This window comes from Oreochromis aureus, linkage group 23, assembly GCF_013358895.1.
Source record: "Oreochromis aureus strain Israel breed Guangdong linkage group 23, ZZ_aureus, whole genome shotgun sequence".
Taxonomy (NCBI): domain Eukaryota; kingdom Metazoa; phylum Chordata; class Actinopteri; order Cichliformes; family Cichlidae; genus Oreochromis; species Oreochromis aureus.
This window is the reverse complement of record NC_052963.1, coordinates 2,690,267-2,709,060: the sequence shown is the minus strand read 5'-3', so window position 1 is coordinate 2,709,060 and position 18,794 is coordinate 2,690,267. Positions and strand designations below refer to the sequence as shown.

The 18,794-nt window shown below is 42.3% G+C and overlaps 1 protein-coding gene across 1 annotated transcript; it reads left to right on the top strand.

The window, feature by feature from the left end:
* Nucleotides 1-5,487: 5,487 nt before the first annotated feature.
* Nucleotides 5,488-7,282, top strand: LOC120436161 (E3 SUMO-protein ligase ZBED1-like). Its single transcript, XM_039606624.1, has 3 exons — nt 5,488-5,780; nt 5,856-6,910; nt 7,022-7,282. Exon 2 carries the CDS (start codon nt 5,910-5,912, stop codon nt 6,867-6,869), a length of 960 nt encoding a protein of 319 aa, XP_039462558.1. The 5' UTR covers nt 5,488-5,780; nt 5,856-5,909; the 3' UTR covers nt 6,870-6,910; nt 7,022-7,282.
* The last annotated feature ends 11,512 nt before the right edge of the window (nt 7,283-18,794 follow it).

Here is an 18,794-nt window from a genome sequence, read left to right as displayed (position 1 = left end):
TCTGCCTGCGGTTAGTAAAAGTGTTTAATACGGTAGTCCTTTATTGATACCTGTGCTAATATATGCTAAACTATCGTTTATACACTGCTAACATGGATGTGCTATGCTATCAATGAATGCCGTCGGTGTTTACTGATAGCAAACTGTGGTACGGAGATGACTGTTTATAATATTTCTAGTGATACTTGAAAGGTCTCATCAAGTCCCGATTTAATTCAATTTATGCTGTTATCAGTGTTTGCATTGATAGCATGGCTGTGGTGTCTATCAGTGTATGCTCTCTGTGTTTGCTGATATCAAACTGGTACAAGGGCCACTGTGGGTTAATCTTTGTAGTGATACTCACTCCTTATTTACACCTGGTTTAATTCTGGTATAGATGAATATTTGTATGTAATCCTCGCAGCTGTCAGACTCTATAACAGGGGTCACCAGCCTTTCTTTAAACTGAGAGGTAGATAAAATTGTGAACAGTTTGGTTCATCTTTAGTTATATGGTTCTATCTTGATAAGCTATGTCTTATCACAGATTAATTTTTCAAAAATATTAATGATTTAAGCAAGGAAAGGGCTACATGTCAACATACAACTCTTTATTTCTATTAATGTCTTACTTCATTCCTACCTGATTTACATGTTTAGGAATTATGAGTGATTGGCTCACTGTAGTGGTAAAAGTTGCTACCAATCAAATTATGATATGGTAAAGTTAAAACAAAACACAACTGACTGTTTTATATTATATCTAATATATATTATGTAATTATCCTTATAATTAGAAAATGTTTTATGTAAGATTTGTTTTGTAATTTAAATCTGACATCACAAAAGTATTTTGGAATTTGAATAATGTATTTTGTAACTGCAGTACACATAATACTAATTTTGAACAATTTTGTCCAGGTCCCTTGCCACCGGGGACTCCTTCAGGACCATCGCGTTCAGTTTCAGAGTCGGTGTGCCAGATCACCCTCCAGGTAGCGACGGCCATCTGGGACTGTCTAGTGGGCGACTTCATGGCTGTGCCTTCACCTGGAGACTGGCGGTCCATCACAGAGGGATTCCAGGAGCGCTGGAACTTCCCTCTCTGCTGTGGAGCTCTGGATGGGAAGCACGTCCAGACAAAGGCCCCCATATATCACATAGGAGAGACACACATTGATATACACTAAATATTTATTTCATTTCTTTTTTGTGGTGCCCAAATTTATGCACCTGCTTGATTTTGTTTAAACAATTATTGCACACTTTTTGTAAATCCAGTAAACTTCTTTTCACTTCTCAAATATCACTGTGTGTGTCTCCTGTATGATATATTTAACTGACATTTTTATTGTAACAACTAACGATTTATACAGGAAAATAATGGCTATTATCAAGGTTGCCCAAGCCTTTGCATCCCACTGTATTAGTATATTCTGTCATTAGTATAATATGAAATAAATTCTATATGTGTCAAGTCGTGTGCCAACATTTGCTGTGTAGTAGAACTGAGACATTAGTCATTATAAAAATTTATTTGAAATAATATTAAAATTCTCACAGAGAAAAACATTAAATATAAATATATAAAATATAACTATTTACAGAGAGACAGGAATAAAAAAAAAAAAAAAAAAAGACCCAGCTGCTCCAGAGCAGGAACAAGGCTGAGGAGGAAATGCTCCATTGGAGACTGGCGTGGCCTCTTCAGGGACTCCAGGATGGCCAGCTCCACCGCCGATGGACCGTCCTGGGACCCGTCCCTCATCTGCCTCGGAGCTGTCCTCCTCTCTTGTGCTGTGTTTTACAGGCCCAAACACAAAGAAATGAGAAGGCTGCTACTAGATTTTAATTTCAACATTGAAAAAACAAAACAGGATATTATCAGATTAGTTGTAGATATTTAGTAAAGGTGATCACAAGGCAATCCCACACCGAGTAAAAAGCTATCAGTGCGTGCTGTACATCTGATGCTACAGTTGCATACCTGTGGGTGCAGCAGCAGGAGCTCAGGGACTGGGGAGCCAGGAGAAGCAACAGGGGATGCTCTGCAGCAGAATCAGTTGGTTCTATCAAGACAATATTAAATGTTAACAGGTTGAATACAATAATCATAGAGAAAGTATATACAGTGGTCCCTGTTTTATTGCAGCAGGGGTTCTCAGAATAACTAGCCCCTCGCCATGCACTTTCTACACTTTTTTCCCCACACACATGAACATTAGTCACAGTTCTCACAAGTTGATTGTCAAAGTGCAAACCTTTGTAGATTGCAAAACGTAAAAGTATTTTTATGCCGCGTTTTGTCTTCATCTGCCTGCCACTTTTGTGCGCCTTTTCCTTTTCCTTCCGGTGCAGGTGTCTATTTCCGAATGAGGGTCATAGTTATGGGTGTTTTTGTGCTGTTTTTTCTATTGGACGTGATGGTTATCAAAACCAAACATGATCAATTTGGCAAGCGCAGGAGACACGACACGGAGGAGATTTGTCAATCAGGCTGCAGAATGCAATGCTGTACGGTGCAATGAAAAATCAGCGAAAAAGCGAGGCAGTGACGGATGAGCGGGACCACTGTGTGCTGTTTATTAATAAACAATATATTCCTATATGACAACATGCATAAAACCAGAACGGTATTTGTACATCAGTGGGAAAATAGCGGGACAGTAGGCGGGCTTGCTAGCTTTAGCGCGGCTTCATCGGGTCAGTCTGAAAATTAAAAAGAAGAACAAATGAACTTACCAGGTTGCCCGATCTCCTCACTTCTGTGCCTCCAAGCTCGGTCCTTTTTATTCCTGTCCCGGTAGAAGTAGCAGCTAGCATCGTATAGTTCTGGACGATTAGCCACTGCTTAGATGAGTTTTTCCTCCATACTGAATGAAGAATGAAGGGCTTTGGTTTGATCTGCCCCTTTGACCTGGTTACAGCCACGTCACCAGGCTCCTGATTGGTTGACGCGGGCGCGACTTGGACGCTGGAGTTCAAATTTTTCCAACTCGAGCGGTGAACGCGAACGCAGCGTATGCACAAAGTGCAACACAAAAACTCACGCGCGTGTTTTTTTTCGCGAGTCAAACGCGCCAGACGCGGCACACTGACAGCGTTTCCGCTGCGTTTTGGCGTTTTCGCGACGCAAATCTGCTTCCAAATTTTCGCCGGACGCGCAATCGTGTGTCATCGCGCTTTTCCATTGACTTTATATGTAAACCTGACGCTCTGGACGCCTCTATCGCGTTCGGTGTGAACACACCGTAACATGTACAATAATGGATTTCTAGTCATTTTACATCAGATGAAAACTTTGGTCGTAAGATTCATATAATTATTGATTAAAAGCTAGAAAAGAAAGAAAGAAAGAAAGAAAGTATGTCTTTGTGCCCCCTTTTCCCTGTTAATGGCCTACCTGCCCCCCTGGCAAAACTTTGCTAGACCCGCCCCTGCACAGTTAGCAGCTGTCAGCTACGTAGAAAAGGATCCTGGTGTAGAAAGTAATAAATAAATTCTAACAACAGCTTATCAAGGTTAAATGTGCTGCTGTTGTTGCAGCTGATCATTGATCAGTTTCATGATTGAAGTAGCAACAGGAGAGGGAGGGAGAGAGAGAATGAGAGGCAGTCGCTCCATATATTGGTTGTTAAGCTGAACGTGGGAATGCTTTACAAACATTCACAGATGAACTTACACATTTGCTTTACTTCTCTCTGGGATAACTTTCTCAGAGATAAAGTGCCGCCGACAGGTCTCGCACGCCACAGCCGCTCTATCACATGACTCACACTCCTCCGACGTGCTAAGGTTATGAGCTGAGTTTTGTGAGATGTTTTTGTGATAGTTAATGGATCGGATTACATTTTTTATTTCTCTCTGATGTCTGATCCAGTAATTTAGGTCAATATTGGACCGATACCGATACTGTATATCGGATCGGTCCATCCCTAATATATGTATATATATATATACAGTGGCTTGCAAAAGTATTCGGCCCCCTTGAACTTTTCCACATTTTGTCACATTACAGCCACAAACATGAATCAGTTTTATTGGAATTCCACGTGAAAGACCAATACAAAGTGGTGTACACGTGAGAAGTGGAACGAAAATCATACATGATTCCAAACATTTTATACAAATAAATAACTGAAAAGTGGGGTGTGCGTAATTATTCAGCCCCCTGAGTCAATACTTTGTAGAACCACCTTTTGCTGCAGTTACAGCTGCCAGTCTTTTAGGGTATGTCTCTACCAGCTTTGCACATCTACAGACTGAAATCTTTGCCCATTCTTTGCAAAACAGCTCCAGCTCAGTCAGATTAGATGGACAGTGTTTGTGAACAGCAGTTTTCAGATCTTGCCACAGATTCTGGATTGGATTTAGATCTGGACTTTGACTGGGCCATTCTAACACATGGATATGTTTTGTTTTAAACCATTCCATTGTTGCCCTGGCTTTATGTTTAGGGTGGTTGTCCTGCTGGGAGGTGAACCTCCGCCCCAGTCTCAAGTCTTTTGCAGACTCCAAGAGGTTTTCTTCCAAGATTGCCCTGTATTTGGCTCCATCCATCTTCCCATCAACTCTGACCAGCTTCCCTGTCCCTGCTGAAGAGAAGCACCCCCAGAGCATGATGCTGCCACCGCCATATTTGACAGTGGGGATGGTGTGTTCAGAGTGATGTGCAGTGTTAGTTTTCCGCCACACATAGCGTTTTGCATTTAGGCCAAAAAGTTCCATTTTGGTCTCATCTGACCAGAGCACCTTCTTCCACATGTTTGCTGTGTCCCCCACATGGCTTGTGGCAAACTGCAAACAGGACTTCTTATGGTTTTCTGTTAACAATGGCTTTCTTCTTGCCACTCTTCCATAAAGGCCAACTTTGTGCAGTGCACGACTAATAGTTGTCCTATGGACAGATTCCCCCACCTGAGCTGTAGATCTCTGCAGCTCGTCCAGAGTCACCATGGGCCTCTTGGCTGCATTTCTGATCAGCGCTCTCCTTGTTCGGCCTGTGAGTTTAGGTGGACGGCCTTGTCTTGGTAGGTTTACTAGTGATGGGTCCAGCAACACTGACGCACCGACGCATGTATCAAGCTCACCTAGCGATGCCTGTATCGGTGCGTGTGTCGCTTTAAGAAAAAGTCATGTGATCGATCCAGCTGCTGTATCGCTCATTGGCAACGCGCCAAACTGTGTTTAAAAGGTACCGCATCCGCATCCGCATCTAAGGAACGAGTCGCCACCAAAAAAGCCAAAATTACTCTCACCAAAGGAAAAAAAAAATACATATACCTCTACAACATAATGGAACCCGAAAGAAAAAGAAAAGTTTCTGCTGTGTGGGATCATTTCGATCTTTTAACTGCAAATAAGGTAACTGTTTGTCTGCCTTTGTTTCAGTGTAATCTATCAGAATAGGAAAAACAGCAATGTGACCTGCAGTGTAAAATATTTATTTCATTTTATGCAGGTTAAATGTCGCATCTGTTCTGTGGAGCTTTCGAACACAAACAAAAGCACCTCCTCAATGTTTAGGCATTACAGAGCAAAACATGAAAATCAGGAGACAAACACACCAACAATGAACACAGGTAGGCCTATATAGACATTGAGCAGCTTTATAATTTTTTTTAAAATTAATATGTGTTTTATTACTTTGAAATCAAGCATCTAGGAAGATTGCTCTGGACCAGGCAGTCCTGAATTTTATTATAAAGGACTGCCAACCCCTTAGCATTGTGGAGAGTGAGGGGTTCAGGGAGCTGGTTCAGGTCCTTGAGCCATCATATGTTTTGCCAACCAGAAAGGTTTGTATAGACAATGTTTCATCAGGTAGCTGATGTTAAGTACTGCATACTGATTTAGTTTTGTTTCATCTTCAGACCATAAAGGAATTGCTAGCCAAAAAACATGCGGAGGAACTCGAACAAGTGAAAATGGAAGTACAGCAAGCTGTGGCAGTGAGTATAACAGCTGACCTGTGGACCTCTTTGAACATGGAGGCTTACTTGGCTCTTACTTGTCACTACATTAATGAGAATATGCAGTTGTGTACATCTGTGTTGGGTGTGAAACACTTTCCACAAAGTCATACTGCAGACAATTTGGCCCAATTCAAAAAGGGCATGATGGATGACTGGGCCATCACAAATAAGGTAAGGTGTCTTGTGACCGATGCAGCACCAAACATGATTGCAGCAACAAGAACTCTCCAAATTCGACATTCAATTTGCATTGCACACAAACTCAATTTATTAGTCAAGAAATCATGTGATCAAATCCCTGAACTTTCATCCATAAGAGAAAAATCTAGACAAATCGTGTCATTCTTCAGATCCAGCACTACAGCCAAAGAAAAGCTTGCTCAAGTGCAGCAGCAGATGGGACGGCCCGTCTTGAAACTTATCAACGAGGTACCAACACGTTGGAACAGCACATATCAGATGCTGTCACGGCTACATGATGAGAAAGAAGCAGTCTGGGTATCTCTTGCTTCTCTTCCAACAGATTTAACTCCACTTACGGCTGATGAGTGTGACATCGTAAGGGAAGCACTTCTTGTGCTGGCCCCTTTCCATCAGGCCACAGTGGAGTTGTCTGAGGAGAGGAGAGTTTCAGGATCAAAAGTAATCCCGATGATGAAAATGCTATATTGTGCACTTGAGCGGAACTCTTTACATCTACACACACAAGCAGCCACCCATCTCCATGACCACCTGAGGCGTCGTGTCACAGACACTGCTTCTAATCTGGAGTCATTAAGTGTGTTGACCCTCTCAACACTTTTAGACCCCAGATTTAAAACACTCGGATTTCGTAGTTCCTCCAAGTGTAGTGAGGCAGTCAATCGCCTGAAAGTGGAGTGTGCTGCAGTAATTGCCCGCACAACCATCTGAGCCACAGCCTGGACCTTCATCAGAGCAGTCACCTGTTCAGGGCAGGTTCAATATTATCAGCTTATTCGTACATTTATTTTGATGCTAATGTGTACTAATATGGAGTAGATGACATAAACTAAAATGGCCATGCATTTTTTTTATTATTTCAGAAAACCTGTGGCATCGGCTCGATGAAGAAGTTGGCAGACAAACAAACAATGCAACAGCGGACTCCATCATTGAGGTCCAGCGCTACTTGGCGGAGAGAAACATTCCACGATCAGAGGATCCTTTAACGTACTGGGGGAATAGAAGAACATCTTATCCTAACCTTTTCCACCTGGTATTACAGTTTTTGTGTACCCCAGCTTCATCTGTGCCCTGTGAGCGTGTATTTTCCAAAGCTGGGGAAATAGTGTCAAAAAAACGCAATAGGCTGAATGCAAAAACCTTGGATAAACTTATTTTTCTGAATAAAAATTTATAATAAACTCTGAGTCAATTGCATTTAAATGGGTAATATTACATTTACAATCATTCTAATTTTCACTTAATGACATTCACAATATATTTTAAAGATTTCTACAATATTTGAAATGTCAAAGATATAAAATGATTCCATGGACAGTACAATACCTTACAGTGTATACAAGTATGACTAGGTAATTGAATTAGTGTCTGTTGCGTGTCTGAAGTAAGTTGCCTGCAATGATATTTAAGGTCCAGCAGGTGTCAGTATGGAGCAAAACAGCAACACTGTGTCGACACAGTATCGACACAGTTTGGGGAATGTGCTGAAACGCTTCACGAGGCCTCATCTACCCATCACTAAGGTTTACAGTTGTGCCATACTCCTTCCATTTCTGAATGATGGCTTGAACAGTGCTCCGTGGGATGTTCAAGGCTTGGGAAATCTTTTTGTAGCCTAAACCTGCTTTAAATTTCTCAATAACTTTATCCCTGACCTGTCTGGTGTGTTCTTCGGACTTCATGGTGTTGTTGCTCCTAATATTCTCTTAAACAACTTCTGAGGCCGTCACAGAGCAGCTGTTTTTGTACTGACATTAGATTACACACAGGTGCACTCTATTTAGTCATTAGCACTCATCAGGCAATGTCTATGGGCAACTGACTGCACTCAGACCAAAGGGGGCTGAATAATTATGGACACCCCACTTTGCAGTTATTTATTTGTAAAAAATGTTTGGAATCATGTATGATTCTCGTTCCACTTCTCACGTGTACACCACTTTGTATTGGTCTTTCACCTGGAATTCCAATAAAATTGATTCATGTTTGTGGCTGTAATGTGACAAAATGTGGGAAAGCTCAAGAGGGCCGAATACTTTTGCAAGCCACTGTATATATGTATGTATATACAGGGTTCGTACGGGTGCTTGAAATCCTTGAAAATGCTTGAATTCTAATGTCGTCTTTTCAAGGTTTGAAAAGTGCTTGAATTTCAGATGTGGTGCTTAAAGGTGCTTGAAAATGTAACTGTATTTCATTCACAATAAATGGCTATCTGATTGAATTGTTTTCTTATCAGATAGAGAAATAAAATGAGACGCAAAAGCAAAATTTCCCGCCTGGGCTGCCTTGCGTCTGTTTCAATATGTGACCCGCCCTCCCTCGGACAGTCGGGGATGAGTGCGCTAACATACCTGTAGGTTGCTGTTTTAATGAGTGTTTGATGGAAAACAACAATGGCGGAGTTTGCGTTCTCCAGTCGCATGATAGGTGAGTCCTAGTAAATAATTTTCCAGTACGCGTACGTTACACATGCTATTTTTTTTTTTTTTTTTTAAATTATGGTTATTTCGCTAGCTATCAAACTCGCTGGAGAAATGATTGAAATGCACTGAGTGTGATGCAGTATGGCAGCGCAAATAAGGAATATGCTGTGAACTTAGCTAACATTACTTAGCAGTAATATGAGTTAATTTACTCAAGTGAAAGCTTTAAACATTAGCCCGGTACATAACTAGCTAACTTAAGGCTTTCTGATTAACCCTCTGGGGTCGACGGACCCTGAGTCTCCATTTCAACTTGGGTCGAACGTGCGGACTTCAAGCTATATACCAGTTTTTAAATTGTGTTGATAGGTCACGTAAAACCGATGATTTGGGGGGGGGGGTTCTGAATAAAACACTGGCGTTTACTCCGGGAAGAAACGGTAAAAACGGCGTTTTTTATGGAGAGCACTAGCAAACACGCTTTGCTTGTGAGTGAAAAAAGAAAAAACACTCCTTCCCTATTGGTGTAAAAATGTACCATGTCGACCAATCAAAAAATGATACGGCAACATGTGGTATTTGGTTGTTGGGAAGAGAGAGAGAGTTTTGATACGTGAGAGATTTGTGATGTTTATCATGTTTGGAGTCTCAAGTTAGTAGTGTAGTCGTTTTGTTTTATGTGTATCAGTTCTACTAGTGAACGTCACAGTTGCTGCAACTGTGTGCTGGAAAAGCTTAAAAAGGGACCTTGAAAGTGCTTAAAAAGTGCTTGAATTTGACCCTGAAAAAAGCGTACGAACCCTGTATATATAAGGACCCAGAACCATGACAAAAACTGTTGTTATCAGTTGCTCTGCTTCCACATCTGCAATGTTGTTGTTTCAAATTGCTGCTTCTGCGGTTGTGATCACCAAGGTTAAAAACTAGAAGTAAAAAAAATATTTTCTTTAACTGAAATAAAAAAATAAATGAGATTTTGCAAAAAAAGGAAAAGTAACTAAAACTATAATGAGCATTCACAAAACTAAAATGAACTGAATTTATAGAGAAAATGTGTTTAGTTCTTATTCATGTGTGTGTGTCACACGTTAGTCTAGGGTGAATGTGAAGTCCAGTTTCCAGTTTTTTTTTCTTGCTGCGCCACATTATGCCAGCAGTCAAGTTGTCCGTGTTCCCGCTCTGTCCACGCGGAACATCATTTCAACAAAAGTCGGGAGAAAGCACCAGAGTCCAATTTGGGATTACTTTGAATATGACTGTCTTTTAGATAAAAGCAAGTGTCTTGAATGAGATAAAATATGTGGGACATTTCTAAAGGGGAAAAATCCCACAAACCTTAAGGACACTTGAAAAGCTCATACAAGAAGGCTAACCTAGCTTACCTTGAGAAGGTAAGGGAGCACGCCCAACCCTCATCCCCAGGAACAGAATCTAACCCCTGGCAAGGCAATGTGATGGATCCTGAGACAACCCTACAAAAAACATTAATGTAGTGCCTCTAACGGCGACCTGATGGCTACTGTTTGGTCAATTCGCAGGAACATCATAAGCGAGAGGAAGCATTGGTGAATATGCTTATTGAGACTGGGATATCTACACAACTATGTTAGTCATTTGCCTTCAAAAAGTTTAGCACTTGACTTGAACCACGATTCAGAGCACCCGGCGCTGCAAGAGTCTCATTGGGGCCAAGATGGATATAACAAAGCAGAAATTGAAAGAACTAGCTAACCCTTTGTGTAGATGGCTGGAGCAGGATTTTTCATGATTGTGTCGGCGTGTTTTTACCACCCACCTGGAGACCAGGTTCACCTGCACCGAATGCAGAACCCACATACTGGGGAGGCCATCGTCCGCTGCACTGATCAGCCATTAGAAGAGTGCGCTGAAGAGGAAGAGGGGGTGCTGCTCGTTGCAACAGATAACATGACCAACATCATCAAGGCCATATGGCTTCTTCAGAATCACAGGCGAACAGACGATACCAATGCTTCTGATGATAAGCAATAAGCTGCTGGAGAGCACCAAGATGAAAATGTGGAGCGTGAGGAAAGTGGAGCTCTCAGTGAGTGTTGTTATAGGAACAAACACATTGTTGTTTTTTTCTTTTTACTTATGTAAATCGTTGCATTAATCAACAGCATTTGCAGCTATAATGTTAGAAAACATATAGAAGAAATCTACTTCCTAAAGGCTGGAAATGGAACCTAGCTGTAGCTGGTAGAGGTTCACTCAGAACTGCTAGGCGAAACGGTCAGCAGACTGATAGCCACTGTGCTAATTTGTACTGCCTAAAGCTCTGCACCTCTGTATGTGTCTGCAACATACAGACAGCTGCAGGCACCAGGAATGCAAGAGGGATGTACCAAGGCATAATCAAGGCATAAAGCACTACCGCCACCAAGACTGCCTCCCCCCACTACTTTAGAAGATCTTCATTTAGCCTTGAAAAAAGGAGTTCTGTTCTTACAAGGCAGGAGCTGGATAAAGATAGAGATAAAGAAATGAAGTGAGGAATAGTGCTGAAAATTTCAGAGCCAAACAGAAAAAGCCTGGCAGTGATAGGATGTGGAAGAGTGCAAAAACTTTGGAAATAGAACTAGAGAGATGGAGTCATGAACTGTAGTCTCAAAGAAGATGTGAAGACAGGACCCAACTCACACAGCATGTCGTGGTCAACAGTACTTTTTGGGGGGGTAAACCAGCAGTTGTGCAGTTTTTCAGCTCCTTTCATGAGCTTGTGTTCTCTACCACTTGCTCAGTCCACACCACTCTCCATCTCTTCAGGTCCCGGCCCAGGGGAGTCAAGATGAGATGATGTAGATCAGCTGTGTAGGCCAGCCTCCCTTGACACCACACCCCAAACCCACTGCTCCATTCCTCCATCATTAGAACCCTGCACATAAACTGACTGGAAGATTGCAGACCCAGCAAAGCTCCATTTGTGCTGAGATACCTTCAAGCCAGACTAAAGTATGCTAAGGACATCCTGGAGAAAGATTATGCATACTGGAAGTGTGTCCTTTTGTCAGATGAGATGCAACATGATTAGAGATGGACAGTAACTCTTTAAAAGTAACGCGTTAGTGTAATCTGATTACTTTTTTCCAAATTACTGTTACTTTCCCGTAAGCATGCTGCGTTACTACGTTACTAAAACGTGATTTTGTTTTATTTATTTTTTGCTGTGTTTTACTTCCTTTTATTTGAAAGAGTGAGTGTAAACACAAAAAATTGTTTTATTTTATGTTCTGGTTAGAAAATAGATTTAAATGTTAAACAAATTTCTTTACGTCAAAGACTGTTGCATATAATTTAATTTTTACTTGATGCAATAAAGTTAAAAGATTAAAAGTAATAAAACAATTTTTAAAAAGAGACGTTTTCATTTGATTCAATTTTATATGATAGATTATGCAGAAAAAATAGAACTGGGCTGAAAGGTCTATTGCTTTATAACATATTCAGGTTGTGCATCATGTTTTTAAAAAGTAACTGTTATATTATATAGCCAATGTTGTCAGGTAGCTTGACTTGCTGCATTCTACTGGTGTGATGATCCCCCTGCGCTGAAGATCCTGAAGCTCCCTCTTTATCGGGTTCATCATACTCCGATGCATCCACTGGAGTATGAATGTGTGTGAGTGTAGTTAGAAAGCACTCAGTATAGAGGTAGTGCTTGTGAGAATGGGTGTGACTGGGTGAATGTGGCGTGTTGTATAGAGCGCTTTGAGTACTCCGGGAGAGTAGAAAAGCGCTATACAGGGAGTGCAGAATTATTAGGCAAGTTGTATTTTTGAGGAATAATTTTATTATTGAACAACAACCATGTTCTCAATGAACCCAAAAAACTCATTAATATCAAAGCTGAATGTTTTTGGAAGTAGTTTTAGTTTGTTTTAGTTTTAGCTATTTTAGGGGATATCTGTGTGTGCAGGTGACTATTACTGTGCATAATTATTAGGCAACTTAACAAAAACAAATATATACCCATTTCAATTATTTATTTTACCAGTGAAACCAATATAACATCTCCACATTGACAAATATACATTTCTGACCTTCAAAAACAAAACAAAAACAAATCAGCGACCAATATAGCCACCTTTCTTTGCAAGGACACTCAAAAGCCTGCCATCCATGGATTCTGTCAGTGTTTTGATCTGTTCACCATCAACATTGCGTGCAGCAGCAACCACAGCCTCCCAGACACTGTTCAGAGAGGTGTACTGTTTTCCCTCCTTGTAAATCTCACATTTGATGATGGACCACAGGTTCTCAATGGGGTTCAGATCAGGTGAACAAGGAGACCATGTCATTAGTTTTCTTCTTTTATACCCTTTCTTGCCAGCCACGCTGTGGAGTACTTGGACGCGTGTGATGGAGCATTGTCCTGCATGAAAATCATGTTTTTCTTGAAGGATGCAGACTTCTTCCTGTACCACTGCTTGAAGAAGGTGTCTTCCAGAAACTGGCAGTAGGACTGGGAGTTGAGCTTGACTCCATCCTCAACCCGAAAAGGCCCCACAAGCTCATCTTTGATGATACCAGCCCAAACCAGTACTCCACCTCCACCTTGCTGGCGTCTGAGTGGGACTGGAGCTCTCTGCCCTTTACCAATCCAGCCACGGGCCCATCCATCTGGCCCATCAAGACTCACTCTCATTTCATCAGTCCATAAAACCTTAGAAAAATCAGTCTTGAGATATTTCTTGGCCCAGTCTTGACGTTTCAGCTTGTGTGTCTTGTTCAGTGGTGGTCGTCTTTCAGCCTTTCTTACCTTGGCCATGTCTCTGAGTATTGCACACCTTGTGCTTTTGGGCACTCCAGTGATGTTGCAGCTCTGAAATATGGCCAAACTGGTGGCAAGTGGCATCTTGGCAGCTGCACGCTTGACTTTTCTCAGTTCATGGGCAGTTATTTTGCGCCTTGGTTTTCCACACGCTTCTTGCGACCCTGTTGACTATTTTGAATGAAACGCTTGATTGTTCGATGATCACGCTTCAGAAGCTTTGCAATTTTAAGACTGCTGCATCCTCTGCAAGATATCTCACTATTTTTGACTTTTCTGAGCCTGTCAAGTCCTTCTTTTGACCCATTTGCCAAAGGAAAGGAAGTTGCCTAATAATTATGCACACCTGATATAGGGTGTTGATGTCATTAGACCACACCCCTTCTCATTACAGAGATGCACATCACCTAATATGCTTAATTGGTAGTAGGCTTTCGAGCCTATACAGCTTGGAGTAAGACAACATGCATGAAGAGGATGATGTGGACAAAATACTCATTTGCCTAATAATTCTGTACTCCCTGTATAAGAATGAGTCCATTTACCATTTACCATCATTGTAGTAGGCACACGTTGTTTTGGTAACTACACTAGTTTCACAGTTTCATCTAACTCGAGCCTTAACTCTCCCTCCAAACAGCCATCTCCTTTGAGACTTCGGCATACTCCGCTTTTATCTGATCACGTTGCACTCCTTGGCTGTTGGGTGCTCTGAAGTAACAATGCTGTCCAGTTTCAAGATGTTTTCATAGTGTACTTTTATGAGTTTCATCGCTTCACTGGCTCTCTTGCCCAGCAGTGGTACTTTACAGTCTTTGTGAACCACTTGAAACTCCAACCGATACAGTTTCTGATTTCTCGGGTTACGTAGTTTAACTTTGCACTTCCCCAACGGCTTTATCTTACTTTGTTGTTGTACATCATCAACACTGTCTGTGTGTCCTCTAACTGTGTGTTCAGGCTTAGCATTACATTACAGCTGGCACCACAATCACTCTGAAAATTTACAATCACTTTGCTCGTCAGCATGCCTGCAAAGAGTTGAGTGGCTCTCACCTTCTCAGTGTTCATTGTACTTGACTTCTGTGTGTCTGCCTCTGTAACACAGAGAACGTCCTCATACTCATCACTCTCACATACTGTTATGTGTACATTAGTCCTTCTCTTCTGCTCTGAGTGAGCCTTGCATTTAACTGCAAAGTGGCTTTCTCTGCCACACTTCTTGCATTTTTTCCTGTATGCCGGACATTTTTCTTTCTTCTTTTCATATGTTCTGCCACAAAACTTGCAGTCCACTGTGTGCTAACTCGATTAGCTGCTAACTGCTCATTGCTCCAACAGACGTCTCTGGGAGGTTAATTCCGTCCGTGCAGCTTAGTCCACTGCCACCATGTTATATTCTGGTCCCATTCACGACAGACTACAGAATATCTATTTCTTACCCAACGGGGTATTAAGATTTATTAACAAGTCATGTGACACTGCTGCCATGTACAACAACATACAGCCTAATGTTCTGGCCCACACACTCATTTCTTGTGTCACACTAAAACACTCGTGTAGCAACACAGCACTGTGGAACACAACTCATCCTGTAAATAATAATTCACATTATTACAGTAAGTAATAAAGTAACTAATTACTTTTGAAACTAAGTAATCAGTAAAGTAATGGGATTACTTTCTTGGAGAAGTAATCCGTAATTAGTAACGAATTACTATTTTCAAGTAACTTGACCAATACTGAACACAATCTCTTTGGCTATATAGATGTTTGGACAGACAGGAAGAGGTGTAAGAAACAAAAAATGCCATCCCCACAGTACAACACAGTGATATTAAGCTGTGTAAATGTTTTTCTTGTCTGGAACTGAGAATCTCATCAAGGTGGAAGGAGTCATGAAGAAAGAAGGATTTGTGAAGATTTTAAAAGAAAATATCTAGCAATCAGAAATAAATCTAGGTCTGGGTCATTGCTTTGTCTTCAAGCACAACAACAATCAGATCAAACCAAACCAAAGTGAAGCTTTCTGTCAAGGAGAGGTAGGAAGAAAGCGAACCCAAACGCAGTGCTCTTCAGGGCAAACTACAGTGGTTTTATTTACAGTGAAACAAGCACAGTCCAAACTATATACAATCAACGGGCTGGTCCGGACCGGCTTCACCTGTGAAACATGAAAGACATTATGCACTTTCAGCTGGCGAGGCAGGTTCAGGCAAATGGTGACAGGGTTAATGATTGCTTGAACTTTAAAGGGCCCGATGAATTCGGGAGACAGCTTCTTCGACTCAGTCCTCAGTGAAGTGTTCTTAGTGGACAACCAAACATTTTGGCCTACCCGGTACCCGGGGCCGGCCAACTGTTCCGTGGTGCAAAGGAGAGCAGCCCGGGTGGCCCACCACGCCCAGCTGAGGTACTGGTGTTATGGACATGCTCCACCCATTCCAGTTGTTCACTCCAGGTAGTCTGGTGGGAGGACGCGACACACCTAAGAACAGTCTTCAACTCCTGGTTGGCCTTCTCAGCCTGTTCATTCGTCTGGGGGTGAAATCCTTAGGAAAGGCTCACTTGCGCCCCGAGCTGGGAGCAAAACTCTTTCCACACTCGTGAAGTGACCTGGGGCCCACGGTTGGAGACAATGTCCTGAGTAATGCCATGAAGTCGGAAGAAATGTGGCTTAGTGATCGCCAACGCAGTGGGCAGCTTTGGTACAAGGCAGCCCATTTTGTGGCAAAATGGGCTGCCTTGGAGAACCGATCAGTGATTGTGAGAATAGTAGTATTACCTGCAGACGGCAAAAGACCTGTCACAAAATCCAAAGCAATATGCAACCAAGGTCGTCTGGGGACGGTAGTGGTCGGAGCAGGCCCATAGGTGGGGAGTTTGTGGTTTTGCTCTGTACACACACAGGACAGGTGGCCACAAATTCTTGGGCGTCCTTGCCGAGTGACCGCCACCAGAATAGTTGTTGTAAGAATTGTGTGGTGCAATTCTTACCAGGGTGGCACAAGAAGTGGGCCGTGTGGGCTCAGTGGAAAACCTTCCCTCGTACCGTTGAAGGTACGTATAACTGACCCCTGTTCCTGGGTCAGGTTCCTGTCGTTGAGCTTCTCGGATTACTTTTTCCAGTTAGGCTATGTGATTGTGAGATTAAAGCCAGTGAAAAAGAGAGCCCAACTGGTTTGGCGTGTGTTCAGGCGTTTGGTGGCCTGGAGGTGAGCCAGGTTCTTGTGATCGGTCCAGACCAGTACTGGGTGCTCGTTCCGCTCCAACCAGTATCTCCATTCTTCCAGAGCCATTTTAATGGCCAATAGCTCACGGGTGGAGTTTACTTTCGTACTGCTGGGAGAAAAATGGCCCCCACCCCGGAGTCCGACGTGTCGACTTCCACGATGAAGGGTGGATTCAAGTCCACCTGGACCAAGACGGGCGTAGGCGAAAACATGCATCTGCCTGTTGAGCAGAGGGTGACCACAAAAAAGGTACTTTGGGTGAGTTGAGTTGTGTGAGTGGGATGGCAATCTTATTGAAATCACTGGAACAAGAAGGCATTGGTGGGCAAATAGGGCGTTGTTGGAATGCTACTACGCAAGTAAACCCGGTGGAAGGGGTTACATGAATAGGATGAGGGACCTATGGAATCTTCGCTACCCAGCATCCACATTGATGGCAAAACAACTAGAGATATCACCCCCACCAAAGATTGGGTACCAAGCCCCAAGTGCAATAGAATAAGGATTGTTGAGTGCGAGAGAATAGTGCGAGAGGTCCTTAAAGATAGAATCATGGCGAAGCTTGAAACCTGGATCCTCCGTAGCCGGTTACCAAGGCTACGTGAAGTACCCTCAGAAGATTCAATTCAATTTTAATTCAGTTTTATTTATTTATATACTGCCAAATCACAACAACAGTCACCTCAAGGCGCTTTATATTGTACAGTAGATCGTACAATAATAGATACAGAGAAAGTGGGAAGGAAAAACTCCCTTTTAACAGGAAGAAACCTCCAGCAGAACCAGGCTCAGGGAGGGGCGGGGCCATCTGCTGCGACCGGTTGGGGTGAGAGAAGGAAAACAGGATAAAGACATGCTGTGGAAGAGAGACAGAGATTAATAACACGTATGATTCGATGCAGAGAGGTCTATTAACACATAGTGAGTGAGAAAGGTGACTGGAAAGGAAAAACTCAATGCATCATGAGAATCCCCAGCAGCCTACGTCTATTGCAGCATAACTAAGGGAGGATTCAGGGTCACCTGGTCCAGCCCTAACTATATGCTTTAGCAAAAAGGAAAGTTTGAAGCCTAATCTTGAAAGTAGAGATAGTGTCTGTCTCCTGAATCCAAACTGGAAGCTGGTTCCACAGAAGAGGGGCCTGAAAACTGAAGGCTCTGCCTCCCATTCCAAGTAAGCCTGCAGTGTGAGAGCGAAGTGCTCTAATAGGGTGATATGGTACTACAAGGTCATTAAGATAAGATGGGGCCTGATTATTTAAGACCTTGTATGTGAGGAAGCCAATGAAGGGAAGCCAAAACAGGAGAAATCTGCTCTCTCTTTCTAGTCCCTGTCAGTACTCTTGCTGCAGCATTCTGGATTAACTGAAGGCTTTTCAGGGAGTTTTTAGGACATCCTGATAATAAAGAATTACAGTAGTCCAGCCTGGAAGTAATAAATGCATGAACTAGTTTTTCAGCGTCACTCTGAGACAGGATATTTCTAACTTTAGAGATGTTGCACAAATGGACGAAAGCAGTCTTACATATTTGTTTAATATGTGCATTCAAGGACATATCCTGGTCAAAAATGACTCCAAGGTTCCTCACAGCGTTGCTGGAGGCCAAGGTAATGCCATCCAGAGTAAGAATCTGCTTAGATACCATATTTCTAAGATTTTCAGGGCCGAGTACAATAACCTCAGTTTGATCTGAATTAAGAAGCAGAAAGTTAGCGGCCATCCAGGTCTTTATGTCTTTAAGACATTCCTGCAGTTTAACTAATTGGTGTGTGTTATCTGGCTTCATGGACAGATAGAGCTGGGTGTCATCAGCATAGCAGCTAAAATGTCTACTATGTCTTCTGATGATGCTGCCTAAGGGAAGCATGTATAATGTAAACAGAATTGGTCCTAGCACTGAACCCTGTGGAACACCATAATTGACCTTAGTGTGTGAAGAGGACTCTCCATTTACATGTACAAATTGGAGTCTATTAGATAGATATGATACAAACCACTGCAGTGCAGTACCTGTAATACCTACAGCATGTTCTAATCGCTCTAATAGGATATTATGGTCAACAGTATCGAATGCAGCACTGAGGTCTAGCAGGACAAGCACAGAGATGAGTCCACTGTCAGAGGCCATAAGAAGATCATTTGTAACCTTCACTAAAGCTGTTTCTGTGCTGTGATGAAGA